At 39.6% G+C, this 21,320-nt stretch overlaps 1 protein-coding gene across 1 annotated transcript in view; it reads left to right on the forward strand.

Moving 5' to 3' along the window:
* Positions 1-1,472: 1,472 nt before the first annotated feature.
* OVOL2 (ovo like zinc finger 2) overlaps positions 1,473-21,320 on the forward strand; it is a 28,172-nt gene continuing 8,324 nt past the window's right edge. Inside the window, 3 exon segments of the mRNA XM_083359658.1 lie at positions 1,473-1,683; positions 14,007-14,176; positions 19,096-19,285. Coding sequence (XP_083215784.1) covers positions 1,584-1,683; positions 14,007-14,176; positions 19,096-19,285 — 460 coding nt within the window. The 5' untranslated portion in view covers positions 1,473-1,583.

A 21,320-nucleotide genomic window follows, 5' to 3' on the forward strand; every position in this document is an offset into this window, starting at 1 on the left:
CACAATTATTTTTATTGGGTGTTATTACAGATTGTGATACTAAAGAAACTAACTTAATGTTGAATTTGATAACAGCTGCAAGGTTATTGGTAGGGCAATATTGGAAGAAGGATTGCTTGCCTACTATAGAAGAATGGATGCTTAAAGTGTCAAATTTAGCAGAAATGGCTAAGATTTCTGCTTATTTGAAGGATCATTCACAAGAAAGATACATTTCGGTCTGGAGAAGATGGATAGATTATATTCAGAATAAGTATGGGACTAAAAAGTTCCATTTAACCTATGAGTAAATTTTAGATTGTTATTAATAGTTTATTATAGTGGAATTTTTATTAGTTTTAAGTATATGGTATTATTATTATTATTATTATTAGTATTAGTATTATTAGTATTAGTATTAGTATTGTTTAATAACTTGGATATTGTATTGTTTAATAATTTGAATTTTAATTTGTTTATGTTTTTATTATTACTATGTATACTGTTATTTTGCTTGTATTCATGTTAAAGGGGAGTTAAAGTGCATTATGAACTTGGTTATTTATATAGTTGGTTAATGTTAGTTAGATTATGATTATTGTATTTGTAACCCTGTACTCAGCTCTGGGAAGTGGGGGAGGGAGAGGGTGGGGTTTAGGGTGGGTTGGTTTTGGGGAACTTTTATAAAACTTTTCAATTAAAAAAAGAAACAAAATTATATGAACAATTATATTCTAGGCTAAACTTGGTTTACAGTATAGCATATTGAATTAATTACTATATCTGACTTCACCCATTGTGCTAAGCAAAAGTAAAGCAAGACATGTTCTACCAACTGTAACATATGAATCCACTCACTGAAAACATTAGAAGAATGCTGTAAAATAACATCCTAACATCATGGAGGCTACTTGGGAAGGAACATCAAGTTAGAGGGAAGAAAAGGTTTCAACTGTCAATCTGTAGTTAAGAATTCCATTATGTACTTACTGTATGTACTTCCAAGTGCTGCGTGTACTTTGCTCATATACTTCATACTAGTCTCAAATCTGGCCCTCTTCCCCCTTGTTTCTATTTAAACGAAGTACTTTGGAATATACATCATATAAATCAAAATAGACCCAATCCTGTTTCCAGGACTCTGGACAATCTGTGTCGGTAAAGTGAAGTTAGCTAATGATGCTTTCCCCCAGTAAAGGAAATTCTACAATGCTGGGCATTTCTCCCCCCCCCCCCGCCCCTTCTTAATTTTAGACGTTACATTCTTTGCAAACGTTCATGCCTAAAGAAGGGTTGGAACAAAACAGAGCCGCTCCAACCGGTCGGACAGGTAAGAAGGCTTGTTGACACCGTTATGTTTGCAGCACGCATGCTCCTTCCCAAGTTTCCTGGTGGTACCTTTACTCACACACCTTATGAAACTTGGGGGGTGGGGGTTGAGGGGACCTCCTTCCACTACGCCTCTGTTTTCTTGTTTTTTTGGGGGGTGGGGTGGGGTGGGGAGAAGCTTCGGAGAAGCAACGGAGTAGTTCTCCCGAGCGCAGGTAGATTAGAAACGCGTCTCAACCTACAGGATAAAGCAAGGTGAGGTTCTAGCGCTCACCATGCCTCGCGTTTTCCTTGTGAAGAGAAGGATCCCGCTGCCTGCCAGTCGTAGCTGGGACGAGCTCCCAGACGAAGAGCGAGCGGATAACTACGTCCCAGGTAAAGCGAGAAGAAAAAAAACCAACCAAAACCCGCTCCTTCTCACCCCAGTCCCCGCTCCTAGTTCCTCTTCTCACGTCTGTTCCCCGTTTTCCCCGATCTTTATAATTTATTTCACTGAAGTAGCTAGGGTTAGCGTTTAAATGATCGAAAGCGTAGAATAAAACAAAGCAGAACGCCGGAAGCTTAGGTGGACTCGTATTCCGAATAAATGATTTGATATTGACTGTTTTTTAAATGCCCTGTAAACCGCCCTGAGTCCTTCGGGAAAGGGCGGTATATAAATCTAAATAATAATAATAATAATAATAATAATAATAATAATAATAATAATAATAATAATAATAATAATAATAATAATAATAATAATAATAATAGTGATAGATAATAAGAAAAAGAGCTATATGCTTAGGCTCAGCGATCCTGTTTGAATCGCTTCGCCGTTTAACATTTCGTTTAGATTTTATTTTTTTTTTAAAAAAAAATCAGAACACGCTGCAAAACGAGTGGAAAGAAACACGGCACAACATAATCCGGTGGATGATTTGCTGGGGTTTTTTTACGAGAGCGTGATTAGGATCCAGCTGCTTTCCTAGAAACTACGGTAGTAAAATAGTAGCACAGTGGCCTTTCCTGGTCACATAATTCTGTGGTGGTCTTTTTTTTTTTGCTGTTCCTCTTACGCTTCTCGAAAATCTGATGGGGCTTGGGGCAAGAATTATTAAATAATTTTGGTCGGTTCCCCCAACATCTTTCAGGAGATCTGCAGACGCGCGACATAAATCCGACCCCACAACGGGTCTTGAAAGTACAGACAATACACGTGGAAAAACGAAGGACGCCTTGCAAGCGTTTCGCAGGCGAATATTCGCAGTTTCCGCCTCTTCAAGCGATCTCGTGCCTTTCCTAATTTACAACGAGTGGGCGAATTCCAAGTAGTCCGACACGAGCTATTTGAACTTTGCCTTCTTCTGACTGTTTTAAGTTCCGGATTGCAACCGTTAGTTAGCCGAGCGCCTCCCATTTCGAGCGAGGTGCCTTGTTCTGAAGAGCGCCAAATCAGGCCGGGTGAGGGATTGTTAGATTATCGTCTTTTTTTTTTTTTGTTTGGTTTGGCGAACGAAAGTCCAGATTGTGTTGTTCCCTTTGTGCTCAATTAACAAAAGAAATATTAAACGCTGGCAGGGAGTGTGGAGATTAATTCCTCCATTAATTTTTACTATTGAGCCTAAGATTTGATCTTCCCTTAATGCTCCCAAATCTCAGGACATTCTTACTGAATTAGAATTATACATCTCTCTTTCACTCACTCAGCTAATGGATTTGATTAATTGTGCTAATGTTTTATGATGAGGTTCTCAGTGAGTAATCACGCTCTGACAACACTCCTGACCTCATCTTCCTTCTCCTGCTCGTCATCATAAGCAGCAACCTATTTCTATTTTGCCTTTTTATACATAACTCAAATAGGGACGCGGTGGCTCAGTGGGTTAGGATGCTGAGCTTGTCGATCAGAAGGTCAGCAGTTTGGCGGGTCAAATCCCGAGTGCAGTGAGCGCCTGTTACTCGTCCCAGCTTCTGCCAACCTAGCAGTTTGAAAGCACGTAAAAATGCAAGTAGAAAAATAGGGACCACTACGGTGGGAAGGTAACAGCGTTCCGTGCGCCTTTGGTGTCTAGTCATGCCGGCCACATGACCACAGAGACATCCTCGGACAAGCGCTGGCTCTTTGGCTTTGAAATGGAGATGAGCACCGGCCCTTAGAGTCGGAAACGACTAGCACGCATGTGCGGGGGAACCTTTACCTTTTATACATAACTCAAGGTGATGTACACTCACCTAGCCTAGCTGCATTTTATGTCAAAAGGAGGCCTAGAACTCAAAGTCTGGTTTCTAGTCTAGCACCTTCCTTGGTACATCAAACTGGTGGTAGCCTGTTAAATTTAACTAGTGTTTTCTCCCTTATGTAGTACTGTTAAAAGACAACCTCAGGACGAATCCACAAGCTTCCTTGCTCTGTTTAAGGATCTTCCGCTAACCATTTCCAGAGATCAAGCTGCTGCTGAGGCAGTGCAAGGATGGCTTCAAATACTCCACTTGGGAAGTTGCATTTAAAGTCTGCCAGTGTTTATTTTTTGGGAGACTATTTGTTGCACATATGATTAAAGATGTGTTTGGAAAAATATTAGGAGATACAGACTTCTTTTATTTACTTGTTAGCCTCCATTCTCCACCTCACCTATTTCTCTGTCTTTGCCTTCTTTATTAACACTTCGTTTTCTAAGCGGTGTTTTTTTTAGGCTCATCCCCACCACCTCTCTCTGTTTTTGCATCAACTTCTCTCCAGGTTTCTAACAAGGTAGAAAAGAGTTAAGCAGAGCTCCACTTTTTCATTTGGGAATGAAGAGGGCAGAGATTTGCAGTTTTATTCCACTTTATTTGTCAGTTTTAATCATTTCCTCATAAAGTAAGAAATCTGTTAGTCTAGCAGTTATTCAGTTGAGTTTTGCCACTTACCAATAAATGTAATTATTATTAATATTAATAAAATAATTATAAATAATTAAAAGGATAAGAATGAAAAGTTCATTATACCATCAAATTGGTGGTAGCCCTATGAATAAGTGTCATGGTTCCAATAAATGAGACCAGAAGAAATAAGAACTCTGAGGCAACTGATTTCCTCAAATAACACTTTTAATGACTACATAATATCAGCATGAATAAAAGTGAAACCAAGACTGAAAGTTATCCTCCCAAAAGGTTACAAAGTAAAAGTTGAACTCCCCACCCATTGATGTGTCATAAATCACAATCCCTAATTAACACCTTTGGCAGGCTTCCTAACAGTAGCTCCAGTCCGCCAAACACTCTGGCTTCTTGATCTTTGTTCCCACAAGAAAGTTATTGTTTTGACTAAAAGAATGCAGTCTCCCTTCTCCCATTGCTGTGGCAGCCAAAAAACGAAGAATCATGGCTGTATTCAGAGTGTTTGAAGGTCCAACAGTCGGCTCCCCTAAAGAAGAGAGAAATTCTGTTGAAGAAAAGATTTAGAATCAGAAATCAACCCCTAGGGGCTTATTCAGATGTTTATCATAAAATTTACATACCGTATTTTCCGGCGTATAAGATGACCCGGCGTATAAGACGACCCCTGACTTTTGAGAAGATTTTCAAGATTTTTCGTCTTATACACCGGAAAATACTTACATGCCAGTTGCCAAGTGTCCAACACAAGCCCGTCTGATGCAAATGGTGCAAAGCCACGCGCTCTTCCAGGCCAGACTCTGCAAACAGCACGCCAAAAGCCGCAACCACCACGGGAACTTGAGTCCCCGCCTTTCGGCAGCCTGCACAGCCAAGCGCAATTCGGCTTTGAGATAGCATTTGCAGACGGAGCAGCCGCCGCGTCTGGAGCCAAGCCCCACCCAGGAGACGGTTGGCCAGGCGGGCCCGGAAGACGCGCTAGAGAGCTGGGCTTGGGGCGGCCATGCCGAGGCCGGCTGGCGAGGGCCGCTGCATGGTCTGCGGTCAAGAGGGGTGCCAAGTACCGCTGATCCACACTCCGTGACCAGGCAAGTGATTCTTCCGGTCGGCGCGGGTCAGGCGGTGCCTCGGCAGGAGCAAAGGTGCTCCCTTCCTACTGTCTGTCGCGGCCTACGGGCGCGACATTCAGCGGGGCCCCTCTTCGCAGCACGCCGCACGGGCCTCACCCGTCTCCCCATGGACGCGCCTCCCTCGCTACGGGAGTCACCCCCGCCATCCCTGCACACCACAGACGCAAGCCCACCTCGACTCGTCATGAGCCTGCCTTCTGCGCGTCGGCTGCTTCTTCCGATCGTCCGACGCTGCCATGGAGATCTCCCGGCAGCTGGCCAGCATGCGCATGCACAGGACAACTCTGCCGGGTCTCGCCCGGTGCCAGCAGGCTCCGTGGCGTCCTTGACCGGGACCGGACCCATCCGGGCTGCAGTGCCTAGACGCGGTGTGGGCTAGGAAGTTTGGCGGCGACATGCTGGCTGGGAGGCGGCTTCGGAGCGCATTGCCGGGGACTGCAGATCAGAGAGGTGAATAGTATTTTCCGGTGTATAAGACGACCCGGCGTATAAGACGACCCCCAACGTTTGAGACGATTTTATACGCCGGAAAATACGGTATTAATCTATCAGCTTTTACATCAGTACTTTTCACCCAGGTGGCCTCTGATAGTGGATAACCTTTCCATTGCACTAGGAATTTAGGCCCCAATTTTTTACTAGGCAATTTGAGTTTTAGATATTTTGGAGAGAGGTAAACCTTTTCCCCCACATGAAATGATCTCTGGGGTGCCCTCCTCTTATCTGCCTGTTCTTTGCAACTTTTTGAAGCTTTTTCCAAAGCTGCCTTTGCATTATCCCACACAGTTTTCCAGGAAGTCACCCACTGATCTAGAGTTTGAGAAATAAGACGATCCTGAAGGCACTCAGGCATGGAAATGAATTTTCTCCCAGTAGCTATTTTAAAAGGAGTGAGTCCAGTGCTGCTATGGACTGTGTTATTGTAAGCCACCTCAGCAAAGGGGAGAAGGTCAACCCATGTGGTCTGTTGGTAATCTACATAGTACCTAATATATTGCTCCACCAGCGAGTTAGCCTTTTCAGCAGCTCCATTAGTAGACGGATAAAAAGCCAATGACAGCCCCTGCATGGACCTGATAAGTTTCAGAAAGTCTCTCTAGAACCTGGCAGTGAATTGCATCCCCCCTATCTATAATCTGTTTTGGAGCTCCCTGGAGTCACTGGATTTCACACATTTTTTGATGATTTGTTTCTTATGTGCCTGACGTGCCTCTTCCTGTGCCTTATAGGCTACTGGCCAGGTGTTTTGGAGTTGTGCTATCCACTCTGCCAAAGAGTATTAGAGGCTTTTCTTGAGGCAGCTTCAGCAAAGCTTCAAAGTCCTGACCAGGGGCCATCTTAAATGGTGATACTATGCACAGAATTATTGTATGCAAATAGTAGTTGGTCAGTCCAATTGTCTTGCTGGTAATTAATGTAGCACCTGAAGTACTGTTCCAGGACTGAATTGGCTCTCTCACATGCCCCATTTAGCCTTGGGATGATGGGAGGAGCTTAAGCCCTGAGCAGTTCCTAACAGCTTCAAAAATTCCCACAAAAACCTTTATGTGAACTGCACATCTCAATTTGAAATAATGTGCTCAGGAGCACCATACGACCTAAAAATGTGTTGCATGAAAAGCTTAGCTAACATTTTTACAGAGAGGATTTGGGGGCAAGAGAAAAATACACCTGTTTCAAAAAAGGATCAGTAACAACACAAATAATAATGTTCCCCCCTCTGTCAGGTAGTTCTACAATAAAGTCCATCGATATTTCTTTCCATGGTGGTTGGAGGATGGCTACAGTTTGTAAAAAATCCTATTGGCTTCTCCGATGCAAAAAATGGACAGCTGGCTACATAGCTTTCAATGTCTTTTTTCAAAGAAGGCTACCAAAATTGCCGCTTAATCAAGTGCAGGGTTTTCACAAACCCGAAATGTCCTGCCAACTTAGAGTCATAAGCACTTTTTTTAAAAAGTGCTGCTCAAACTTGAGAGCAGATACAACTTAGCTCCATCCCAAGCCAGTCCATCACACATGGTACAGTCATTTTTATGACCATTGAGCCACTCATCAAACATTTCTTTAAGCTTCTCACATCTTGGGCTCTTTTTTCTCTGAGACCTAGTGGTTACTGGAGCTGCTAGTCAAACCACCTCAGTTTTAGTACTATTGTATTGGGACAACCTTGAAAAAACATCTGACATAAAGTTTTCCCCTCCTGGAATATAGTGCAGGGTGAAGATGAACCAATTAAAGTATTGAGCCGAATGAACTTGCTTAGGGGATAATTTGGGTGGATTTTTCAGGGCTTCCAGGTTCTTATGGTCAGTCCACAACTCGAACAGGGTTTTTGCTACTTTCAAGAAATGCCACCAACTAAGCGGATACACCTCCTTCTTGGATATACCTCCTTCTCCCATATTGCCCACCTCTGCTCAGTCTCAGTAATTTTTTAGAGGTGTACGTGCATGGTTGTAGGAGGCCCTGGGTACAGTCCCCACGGCTCAGCAGGGCTCCACTGCAAACAGCCTTTTGAGTTTTTCAAATGCCGCTTGGCACTCCATGCTCCACTTAAGTGGCTGACTCGTCTTTGGGTTGCCCTCGCCCTTAGTTTTTAAAAGGTTGGTGATTGGCAATCTGATCTTTGCAAATGAAAGGATGAATTGCCAGTAGAAATTAGCAAACACTAGGAAGCTCTGCTTCCTAGTGCAGGGAAGGGCCCACTCTAACATCCTTCACCTTTTCTGGATCCATTATCACTCCTTCATTAGATATGCATTATCACTCCTTCATTAGACATGCAGTAACCCAGGTAATCAATTTTATCTTGGTGAAATTCACATTTAGAAAGCTTTGCATACAATTTGGCTGCTCAGAGCCTTTTTAGGACCACCCGCACCAGTTTCATATGCTCTTCCATAGTCTCAGTATATATTAAAATGTAATCCAAATACATCAACACCTAGCCTGATGGGGATTGGTGGGGTTTTTTATTTTTGGTTTCTTAATTTTTATCTTGGGGTTTTAGAATTGTATTCCAATTGTTTTAACTTGGGCAATCATTTAATCTCTTTTTAATGTTTGTATTTGGTATTTTATTCTGCCCTGTGAACCGCCCTGAGTCCTCAGGGAGAAGGGCGGTATAGAAATATTATTAAATTAAATTAAATTAAATTGTATAAATAGTCATGCAACACCTCATTAATCAGTTGCATGAACCCAGCTCCAGGAGCCCCCTGGAGACCAAAAGGAAGCACCTGGAATTGAAAACATCCCACACGGCAATTGAAAGCAGTTCTATCTATCTATCTATCTATCTATCTATCTATCTATCTATCTATCTATCTATTATCTCTGTCTCTCTCTATCTCTCTATTATCTCTCTGTCTCTTTCTCTCTCTATCATCTATCTATCTATCATCTATCTATCTATCTATCTATCTATCTATCTATCTATCTATCATCTCTCTGTCTAACTCTCTATCTATCTATCTAGTTGTCCTCTTTTATTGTTGCACACCTTGCTGTTAAATATATCCCCAGGTATTTAACTTTCTTAACTACCTGGAGATCTGCTTTTTCTAACAGTTGATTTTTTTTGTTCATCTGTAAGGTTTTTGACTATTACTTTAATCTTTTCTCTGTTTATTTTCAATCCTGCTACTTCTCCAAATTCTTCTATCTATGTGTATAGCTTAGGGCTTGTCTCAAATTTGAATCTTGTGCCAGTAAAAATGTGTCATCCACACTTAATAGGGCAAAAAGGGGGGATAATGTAGGAGGACAGCACCCCCCCCAGAAAGAAATATTTTGGGGAATATTAAAAAGCAGAATATAAGCTCCATAATAAATAAATAAATAAATAAATAAATTATATTTCCCCAGAAGAATAATGAAAAATCTTAGGCAAAGACAGCCCCAAGTCTCCCTCCCCCAACCAGAAACTAAACAGGTCAGCTTTTAGAAATGCAGATTTGATAATCCTATTCAGGAAGGTTGGAGACAGGAAGGGTGGAGCTGATAGGATTAGAAAGACAAAGATCCCTAGAAACAACAACTCCTCATCCATCCAACACAGGACATAGCCATCAGCCACAGCCACAGGGAACCAGGATATGACCTTTAGGACATAATAGGATTAACCCATCGCCATCAGAATACTAAAAGGGCACACTGAACCTCAGATCAAAGTTCATGCCACAGGAACACGAACTGGTAACACAAAAGCCCAAGAAGGTATAAAAATCCACCACTCCCAGCTACCTGTGGTCAGCTGCTCCATAGCCTCATGTGTTGTGGTTCTGCTCTTCATTAAACTACAACCTTCTTTCTAAAGCAGTCTACATTTTGTTTATTCCCGGCTTGGACCGGACCCTGATGAAAATTGTTCTTTCAACAACTGCTTATTTGTTTCTTAAAGACCGCATCATTATGATGCAGTGCTTGCTCAAATGGAAGCGCTTTCACTGTGAAGTCATTCCCCCCCCAATAACAGACATTCTGGCAGCAGGTCCAGCAGAAGTGTATATATCCTCAGCTGTGTTTTCACAACGATGTATCAGACAGCTTTGGAAATAAGCACACAAGCTTTGCAAATATATATATGTGTGTGCTTTAAGAGTTGAAGGATGTTTTTGAATACTTTGAATAGCCTTACTATCTACAACCCCTATCCTTGGGGACGACAGACTCAGTGTTCTCTTTCTGCTTGTTATCAGGAGGATAAGAACAGTGCAAAGTTTAGGAACTGATGTAGCATCTTTGGAAGAAAATTTTGTTTCAATGAAAGAAACAAGAAACAAAATTTTACTGCTATTTGGCAGGGGATTCTCCCCATAAGGTTGATTGTGTCCATTGTCCAGCACAGATCTTACATGCAGTGCACAGAAGAAATAATTTTGTAAGCTTACAGGCTGTAAGTGGTTCCCAACTGTGTTCCATAAAACCCTGGGGGTTCCACAAAAGCATCATAGGGGTTCCACAAAAAATCACAAAAATCATATTTAAAATGGATTTTAAAATAAAACCACATGAGGCCAACTATTTGCTTGTCAGTTGGAATCCAAGCAGCAAACAAGGAAATGTTTGGTTCCTAGAACTCTAAAACAAAGGTTGGTTTAGAGGTTTTCTCCAAACACCCTCTTGTCAGCAGGAGTTGTTTTATCACAGCCCAATTTCTCAGACCCATGCAAACTCTCCAGGGAAAGTGCTTGGAAGTTCAAGAAATTTCCTCATGTCTTGGTTTTTCTAGCAACATCCAGAAAGTTCTTTGTCTTATAAATACTAGCATACCACTACTGGTATACCACTAATCCCTTTATTTAGTTCAGTTCAGAGCAATGTCATGTTCGGTTCCATACTCATCCTTTCAATTGCGATTTGTGCTTGTGATTCAGTGGTGCGATTACAGTGTAACTTAGAGCCTGTACATTCTGACACTATTCAGATGACTCCTTGCAACAGCCTCTGTAGTAGCTATTTTGTGCTACATCTATTGCTATCAGGTATGTAGTTACAGACTATATATCTGGTGATGACCTATAAAGCCCTAAATGGCTTGGGTCCGGGTTATCTGAGGGAACACCTGCTGCCGGCATCAAGCTCCCTTCGTCCTTTGCGCTCCCACAGGGAGGGCCTTCTCAGGATACCGCCGGTTAAGGAATGCCGGCGGGTTATTCCCAGAGGAAGAGTGTTCTCTGTGGGCGCGCCGGCCCTATGGAACCAACTCCCAATGGAACTTAGGACTGCCCCCGACCTTCGCTCATTTCGCCGGGACCTGAAAACTTGGCTCTTCGAGCTGTCTGGCCCAGGCTGAAGGGTTTAAATTTTATTGGGTTTTAGTTTAAATTGGGGACTTGATTTAATTAATTTTAATCTGATTTTAACTTTTGTATGTTTGTTTTTAACTCTCCCTGTAAACCGCCCTGAGTCCTACGGGAATAGAATGATTCATACTTAATTGATTTTTCACGTTACTTCCACATTTATTTTGGGATGTTTTTCTTCCTTGTACAGTTTTTGAGATAAATGACATTAGGGTCATTACCATATAATCACTTTATTCATAAAATATCAGAGTAAAATTTACTCAAAAATTAGATGTTATATTGGAAATAAAAAGACATATTTGAATTAACTGTCAAATCTACAATGAGCCTAGCTGCAGCCATCTTTTCTGTCTCATTCTAGGTTGCCACATGGAAAGGAGTGCTGGGGGGATTTCACAGACTTTTCGCTAGTCTAAACAATATTCTGTCCCGTGGGAACCAAAATCATCTCTTACTCCTGGGACTAGGGTCAGGGCATTGTATTAGAAAGCCCGCCAAACATTTCTTCTTTTTTTTAATAATATTTTATTAATTTTCTAATTTTACAATTAAGTATTTAAAAAGCAGTGTGGTGACTGGGTTAAACTTCTTCCCTTTTCCCTTTCAATAACAAAATCTAATATTCTAAATACACGTCTTATCTATTTGAATATAGTCTTGTTCTTTTTCTAAAAGTTATCTATTTTCCACCATATTAAACCATCTAATTAATAATACAGTATCCCCAGTAATAAATCAAAACCCTTATATGTATTGTCTGGGTTAACCAATAAATCAGTAATATAGATAATTTTTTTTACTTTAGGTCTAATTTTTAAAAGCTCAAATACTTCCTCTCTTTTTCTGGTAATATCTATTATCTCATATTGGGCAAACAGAATTCTTTTTTCAATTTATTTCCAAATATTTTATATTAGGCGACCAAAATTTCCCTTATCTCAACTTCTCCCTTTTTCTCTTTTCATACCAAAGTCTATTAGTCTTGTTATATATCTTACCTATTCAATTATAATGCTACTTGAACATTCATAGTTCAAACAGGTCAGATATGCCAACTAGAAGTTCCTTCTTTGCAGCTAGGTTTTTCACAGGTGGTAACTTTCAAGGTCAAGGAAAATTTTTTCTGGAATTTGGGCTTCAAGCCAAGTCTCTTTTAGGCAGTAATAAATTGTAATACCATACTTCGCCACAAGATGTCACCAATGCCATTTAAAGTTTTTTAAGTCCAAAGTTTTTATAATAGTTTTTCAAGTCTTATTTTTTTTTAATAAAAATAAACATCTCCAGTAAGAGTAGTAACACTTTTAATCCCCACGTTTCAAAAGCATATACATCCAATTAGATTAAAACTTGTTCTTATAGTTGCTCTGTTTCCCCTGGGTAGTTAGTCGCCGCTTTTCTTAGAGGATGGGGCAGCTTTTACAGGGGAAAAATCCTTAAAGTTTCAAAGAGAGTATCAGATCTCACGCAGTTTCATCTGCGTTGCTTTAAAGGTGCTTGGTGGTGATTTTGACTTCGGCTGTCAGCAGCTTAGTGATGAGCCATATTGCTATGACCAGTCTTTCCCCCACTGCTTTGGAAGGCTTTCATGGATCAAAAGGAAGGGCCACCGCCCTCCCGCGATCAAGCGGGGGTCCTCTCCTTGCTCGTCGCCCCTACAGGGCGACTTTTGACCCTTTCCAGGGTCCCCAGCAGGACAAATTTGAATGCAAAAGATGGAGCTCATCTTCCAGTGTCAGCAGCACAGAAATGGCAAACCGGAAGTCCAGGAAAAAAAATTCTTCTGAAGGGTTCCATGACTGAAAAAGTTTGGGGACTGCTCATCTAAACTATCAGACACATCTCAATAATGCTGAAAATGGTGAGATATTTCTTGGAGGAGTGATGAGTATCCACAATAGTGAAGTGCAACCTTTTCTGAAAAAGACTGGGAAATAGGGACAGCAGGGGTTAAACAAAGAGCTTTGGGGATCTGATCTGGTGATGTCAGGACCTACAGCAGAGATATCGGCAGAATTTTTCTCCAAGGCCCAACTTTCCAGCTTACAGGAATGTCTGCCACTGATTTGGAAAGCAAATGACAGAGAAGCTAATGAATATGAGACTGCTTGGAACAGCAGCTTGGAAATACTGTTCAATTTGGTAATAGGGTATATTATACCTATGTCACTTATTTTTTGCAGTAGTGCTTATTAGTACCTGCTCTTTTCATTTGGAAGTTTAAGGGTTAATTAAATGCTGAAACAATTGCTCTGATAGTCTAACCTTTTTTCCTTGACGCCAAGCCATTTACAGTTTGTATAGAAACTCTGACCATTGACTGAATCTGACAGCTGAATTATCTCTTGACTATGTTGTGCTGTTAAGTGTGGCTCATGATTTAAAGAGGAAACAGATCAGTTTGTTTATTATGTTTTCAGACAGACACAAAGTAAGTTATAAATTAGGTGGGCTATCAGTGTATCTGTTATCTGTGTTGACTTCCTTTTGTTTCTTGGTTTCCATCCAAGAGTGGTTTTAAATTTTAAATCCCTAAATGACTTGACCAAATGTACCATCTCCACTCCTGTGTCCTTCGTGATTATCTCAAGCCATTTCACCAGAGTCTTGAAGATCAATATTAAAATAAATATTACAAGGGGTGGGCTGAGAATTTCCAAGTGATTTTAAACTTGTTTAAATGTTAAATGTTCTAGAAACAGTCACTGTATATTTATTCAAACAAGCAGTTGATAGCCTAGGACTAAACTGGAATAATTAACACAAATTGTAACTGATTCAATGTCTTTGGGATTGCAGAAATAAGAAATTCAGTTAAATGTAAACAATTCAAAATCCTTTTTATTCAGAAAAAGACTATATAATTTTATGAATCTTGTAATTTCAATTCTAGGAGGGGTAAAATGTGTACTCCTGAACTATCGTAGTGAGGACAGCTGTAGTTTGGAGAGTTGTAGCAGCAGGGATGCCAAGACTACCAATAACTCAGTTCCTGAGTCTATAGAAGAAAAAAAGCTACTGGACTTGACATTGACTCATCGTACAGTCAGATCTAAAATCAAGGTAAAGATATTTTTGATTTGTAACTGGGAATATTTCTTCTACAGTATATTGCTCAGATCTGATTTGTATAGCTATTTTGGCAGAGCAGGGTTACTTCAATGATTTTGTTGAAGAGGTGTTGATAGTTGTTATTTCCTGAATAGAATTATTTGTGATACCACCACTGTATAGGCCTCATGCACTGCTCCAAGAAATTTTCTGCAACCTGCAAGAGTAGATTTAAACAATTTTGGGTCAAATTTACTAGAGACAAGTAAGCTATAACTCTGTGAAATATATTATTCAAAAACAATATAAATGATTTTAGTAGATCATGCCTGAACAGTTTTTTGAGCATTAGGTTTTATAAAAAAAACTAGACAATTTAATAAAATAAAATATTTCATTTGAATAGTCATTGGAAGATTATCCATTATCCATTATTCCTATGCCAAACTTCAAAACGTGCTTCATCAGTAATGGTTCATACAAAATATCCTTGATACCTGATTCATAAAATAACATGATCCCCCTGGTTCTGATGGAGAAATGAATTAGCTGTATTGCTTTATTTGTCTCATTTCTGAGGTCTTCTCTAGAAGATCTATAAGTAACTGGAAGCATAGGTGATGCAAAATAATTTGATAATGAAAATCACATCCTCTCCCCAACTTAATGAATTGTTGCAACACCTCACTGAAACAAATCTGGTTATCTCTGTGATGATTGATTTCAGTATTGTCATTCAAAGAATAGTTATATTCTATATACAGTGACCATACAACTTATCATAAAGGACAATCTTTATTTCAGAAAGCTGACTTTATTTTTCAAAAACTCTGTCCTTTATTTAATATTTAGTTTACAGATGGTACCACTTAATGTGCAATCTTCACACACGTGGAAAATATGGAGTTGACTTGTGTTTTTAAGATAAATGTACATATGCTGTTTGAACTCACCTATTTTTATTAGAATATGAATATTTGTAAATTTTCTTGATTTCGCTCTTAAAGATTTTTGTACAACACAGTTATAACATACACTTTTTAAAATCCATCTGAATATCTTTCAGATTTGTCATTTAATTTTTCCAAGAAAATATAGTCACCATAGCTATATAGCACAACAAATTTCCAATTTAAATTCCTGAGGGTTTTGCTGAAGAGAAAGAATAATCAGAAGTTGGAGATGTGGATAGAGGGACAGGTCTCAAAGAAATATGAAATCCCAGCCCAAGGAAATTCTCCAAATTTTACAGTGACAGACAATACTATCTGTTGCCACAGAAGGAAAATATTAATATTCTACATATACTTCATACAGTTTATATTATACTTTATACAGCTTAGATCACCATGTGTCAAAACTCTAAACTTCTTAGAATGCAATGCTATCTCTTCTTCTTCTTCTTCCAAATGACTCTATCATCCAAACTTTAGCAGAGAACTCTTATTCTCTTGGTTTTTTTAGCCTTCCATCTGTCTAAACTCAAGAGCTAAGTATTCTTCCAATTTCTTTCCACTTGACTTTTGTTAGTAATTTAGAACAGCCATACTCTGAAAGTCAAGTTGTATCAATTATCTGAAAAATAAGATAAAAAATGAAAGAGAGAAAAAGGGAGGGAGTTGAAATTATTTAGGGATGAGCTGTTGAAGGCTACACTGAGTATGATATGAGCACCAGTACTGTATGTTCACTTAAAGTCTCCAGTTTAGAAAATCCAGCTGGCATAGATATGAGCATGCTTGAAATAAAACTAGGATAAGGTTGCACTTGTGGCATGCCAGCCAAAATGTGACAAAGCCTCTTTGCAAATGCACTGCTTCATTATCTATATCGGCACTTTCCCAGTGCCTTACCTCTCCTCCATATCAAGTCCCTCCTCAGGGTGCAATTCTTCCCTAATATTTCTGCAATCCTTACATGCAATCACTTGCACTATGCCTTACTCTTGTCTGCAATTGCATGGGTGTTTGCCATATCCATGTAAGCCAAAATCTTATACTACAACTTGAGAGATCAATTTCCAATTTAGTTGGTTTCCCCTCCTTTGCTGTGTTTACTATTTACATGCCTCTATGCAGAATTTTGCCACGTTTTAGTAGTAGCTATGAAAGAATTCATCTGGATGCCTGTATATTTTTGAAAGTATATGATGGATTTATGGGATATTAGTGTATAAAATTCACATTATGCTAGAACATGCCCAATTCTTTCAACAAAATCCGATCCACATAGCGTCTAGTGTTATTAATAAATGTCCATTCTAATTTATTCAGTATATATGATCTTTATTTGATTGAGCAATTATAATAATATATACTTCATTAGAAGAAGCTGGTAAAATACCGGATCATATAGTTTATTCAACATTAAACAATTATTTTGTATTTGAATTTGTTGCTGTCAGTAGTTTTATTTTTATTACCATCATTTCATCAATATCATTAAAATTGTATTATTTTGCTTTAGTTTTCTTTTTTCTGGTATTTAGTAAAGCACAATAACCAAAATTTGCTTTTTTCTTTTGCTTTTGTTTTATCAACTGTGATTTAAACACTGAGCAGTTGACCTTTACTGATCTCAGAAAATGAGCAAGGTTACACCTTAAATGGAGGATAGCTGAAACTTTCATAGTTGAGCGTTGTAAAAAAAAATCTCTTTTGGAAGAATAGAATAGAGCTGGAAGGGACCTTGGAGGTCCTCTAGTCCAGCCCCCTGCTCGAGCAAGAGAACCTATACAATTTCAGACAAGTGACTGTCTAGTCTCTTCTTTAAAATCTCCAGTGATGGAGCACTCATGATTTCTGAAGGCAAGCTGTTCCACTGGTTAATTGTCCTGTCAGGAAGCTTCTCCTTAATTCCAGGTTGCTTCTCTTGTGTTGCCACCACGTGGCTGGGTGGAGAAATCACAATGTGGGCAGTCAGACCCTCCTACCATATGATGTATTTCCTTTCCCCTCCCCTTTCTGGGATGGACTTCCTCCTCCCTCTTCCCTAGTGAGCCATGCTTCATTAGCAGAAAACATGGGGTCCCAATATGCAGACCCTGGGACCATTATCATCTTCTAACCTTGGAGACACCTCGGGAATATCTTGGAAATGCTGTACAACGTCATCTGAATTGCAATAAAGGTATTTCTATATAAAAGGTGTTTCTACGAGTTTAAACTATCTGGAGGGACCTGTTAAAATTAATTATATCTGCTTACACAGACCATAGAAATCTTACAAGAGATAATTAAAGCACAACACCGTCGTTCCAGAATAGTTAGAAGATGATAATGGTCCCAGGGTCTGCACCGTCGTTCCAGAATAGTTTAAACTCGTAGAAACACCTTTTATATAGAAATACCTTTATTGCAATTCAGATGACGTTGTACAGCATTTCCAAGATATTCCCGAGGTGTCTCCAAGGTTAGAAGATGATAATGGTCCCAGGGTCTGCATATTGGGACCCCATGTTTTCTGCTAATGAAGCATGGCTCACTAGGGAAGAGGGAGGAGGAAGTCCATCCCAGAAAGGGGAGGGGAAAGGAAATACATCATATGGTAGGAGGGTCTGACTGCCCACATTGTGATTTCTCCACCCAGCCACGTGGTGGCAACACATCTCTCTTTGGTCAGTTTCCAACCATTGTTTCTTGTCTTGCCCTCTGGTGCTTGGGAAATAGTTTGACCTCTTCTTCTTTGTGGCAGCCCCTCAAATACTGGAATATTGCTATCATGTCACCCCTATTTCTTCTTTTCTTTAGACTAGCCAAAACCAAGTCCTGCAGCCGTTCTTCATATGTTTTAGTCTCCAGGCCTTGGATCATTTTAGTTGCTCTTCTCTGAACTTTTCCCAAGGTCTCAACATCTTCTTTGTAGTATGGTGACCAAAATTGGTTCCAGTATTTCAGGTGTGGTCTTACTAGGGTTTTATAAAGCAGTACTAATACTTTGTGTTGATTCTATGCCTCTGTTTATACAACCCAGGATTGTATTAGCTTTTTTAGCGGTGGCTGCACACTGCACACGATCAAGTGATCGTCCACTAGGACTCCAAAGTCCCTCTCACAGTTACTGTTTTTGAGCCAGGTCTAGCCTAATCTGTACTTATACCTTTGGTTTTTCCTGCCTAAATGTAAAACTTTGCTTTTCTCCATATTAAAGCTCATTTTGTTGGATAGGGCCCATTGTTAAAGTTTGTCAAGTTCTTTTGGGATCCTGAGCTTGTCTTCTGGGGTGTTGGCTATTCTTGCCAGTTTGATGTCATCTGCAAATTTGATGAGCTCCCCTTTAATTCCCTCATCTACGTGATTAATGAAGATATTGAAGAGTATTGGGCCTAAGACGGAGCCTTGTGGTACCCCTCTGCTTACGTCTCTCCATGTGGATGTAGTACCATTGCGGACTACTCACCGAGTACAGTTTGTCAGCCAGCTACAGATCCATCTGATGGTGTTGTTGTCTATCCCACCTTTTTCTACCTTACTAAGCAGCAGGTTTTGGTCCACTTCATCAAATGCCTTGCTGAAGTCTAAGTATACTACTATGTCCACAGCGTTTCACTGGACTAGAAGATCTCCAAGGTCCCCTCCAGTTCTATTCTATTCTATTCTATTCTATTCTATTCTATTCTATTCTATTCTATTCTATTCTATTCTATTCTATTCTATTCATTTGGAAGAAGACAATGGCAAATCATAATGACAGAAATGACCTGGTGGAGTCACCACAGTCTAGCTTGACTTGAAAGCATATTTACTTATATAAGGAAATTGTCAGGCTGCTTGCAGAAACATAGTTGACTACATTCAATTTAGTTCATTGAAAGTTCTTCAGCTTGGTCTATGTCAGACATATTTTAGTACAAACCAGATTTGTATACCTGAGAACCTCATCATTTCGTTCATTCATTTAGTCTAATATTGTAATTTATTTTCTTTTCACAGTTCACCACTGGTACCTATGATGATCCCTTTATACACAATTGTGGATTGTGTGGCAAAGGATTTCGCTTGCAACGTATGCTCAACCGTCATATAAAATGTCATAGTGAAGTAAAGAGACATTTGTGTACTTTCTGTGGGAAAGGTTTTAATGACACCTTTGATCTGAAAAGACATGTAAGGACACATACAGGTAGGAAGAAATGTTTAATGAAAGATGTTTGCAAGAAATGGACTGGGCTTTGAATGTCTTATATCGGTGATATTATTTAGCCTTATTTTTTAAAAGAAAAAAAGCTTTCTGTGATAGCCAATAAAACAGCAAGAATGGGTTTCATTCCTCTATCAGCCTTGTAAAGTAGACCAAACTAAAAGCAAACATTGCATATTTATTTATTTATTTATTTATTTAGATTTATATACCGCCCTTTTCCCGAGGAACTCAGGGCGGTTTACAGGGCAAATTAAAACAGTACAATATATACAGGTTAAAATAAAATTAAATTAAGTAACCCCCAAATAATTAAAATTAAAACCTTAACCCCAAACCCTCAGTCCAGGCTGGCAAGCTCGAATAGCCAAGTTTTTAAGTCCCGGCAAAACGAGCGAAGGTCGGGGGCCATCCGTAGTTCCACAGGCAGCTGATTCCAAAGGGCAGGCGCGCCCACCGAGAATGCTCTCACCCTGGGGGCCGCCAGCCAGCACTCCCTGACCGGCAGAGTAAAAAGACTGCTTTGTCCATATGTTCAGAATCTAAGGGGATATTTTTGTAGTTCAGGATAAATTTTGAATTCTTGTAACTCATGTTGTATTATCAATAAAAGTATCCAGGGATTGTCTTTTGTTGGCTTCTTCGATTGATTTTGATTTTTCCAAGCTCCCAACTTTAATTTAATGACCTTTAGTTTTGCATTTTATGTCCCAAATGTGTAAGCTTTAGTTTTATTATTAATGCTCCCAATGATTATTTTTGAATTTCTTCTAGTAACCCCAGGCATTTTCAGTCATTTCCAGCATCACCTTTCAAAAGCATCAATTTTCTTCTTTCACAAGATAGCTTTGATAATGTTGGTCAGTTTGGAGTAGCTACATGTCAATATTTTGTCTAGGTCTATCATATCATTCTCCTAAATAGCAGGTATCTGCTTAATTCAGGGCTACAATCACCATCAGTATAAGTTAATAAACTCAGGAAGATAAAAAAAAATCTGATACTATTTTTGCTCTTTTTGCATTGGGTTGACAATCATTTTTTAAAATACTGAGGAGCAGACCTCTGCTTTTGCACTCTTCTTTACACCTTCAAAATGAGATTTCCTAGGTCTTCTAATTTCCCACCATCAAAATGGCATTATCAGCATATCTCAAACTGTTAATAATCAAAAGCCTTTCTACAAAATAGATGTCCTTTTAGAATTCCCTTACCTTTGGTGTTATCCATTAGATGTTAGCATTGTGATTGTGCGTGTCCTTGCCTCTTTTGAACCCAGCTTTTATATCTGGCAGTTCTTGATTAATGTTATTGAAGTTTGGATTACAAAATTTATCATTGTCTTACTAGTATGTCAAGTAAAGGCAGTTGTTTAGTAATTTATATTAGTAGTTCACATTGATAGTTAAATGCAAAAACAATTGCTTTCCACAAAACCTCAGAGAACAGTGAGAATATTTCTTTTTGCTTTTTTTTTCACAAACCATTTTGGAATAAATACACTTCCTTCTTTTCCTGGGCTCAATATTACGCCTGTTTTTCTATGCAGGCAGAGGCTGCAAAATTATGCCTAATTGTTGCTTCTAATATTTCCTGTGTAGGAGTAGTCCTCAGCTTACATCCATTCGTTCAGTCACTGTTCATAGTTATGGCAACGCTGAAAAAATGGACATACGATTGGTCTTTGAAGTTCCTGCCATCACAGCACCTGTGGTCACGATTGTGATCTACACACTCAGGTGCTTTATTCACAATGATGATGTTGCAGAGAACTGCAGTCAAGTGATTGCCATTTGCAGTCTTCCCTGCCAGCTTTCCAAGCGCTTCTCCCATGGGGAAGTTGGTACAGAAGGCTGCAAGTCACTCCCATGATTTCTCTCGCCTGCAGCACCCCTGCTACCTGCACATGGTCTCTACCAGCCCTCCCACTTCTTCTGATTGCTGCGCAGCCTGCGCCATCTACCCAGGATCTCCCCGGACTCTCATATGGCCTGTGCTGGTACTCCTCCATGGTCTA

Source organism: Vipera ursinii (genome assembly GCF_947247035.1).
Source record: "Vipera ursinii genome assembly, chromosome: 3".
Classification (NCBI taxonomy): domain Eukaryota; kingdom Metazoa; phylum Chordata; class Lepidosauria; order Squamata; family Viperidae; genus Vipera; species Vipera ursinii.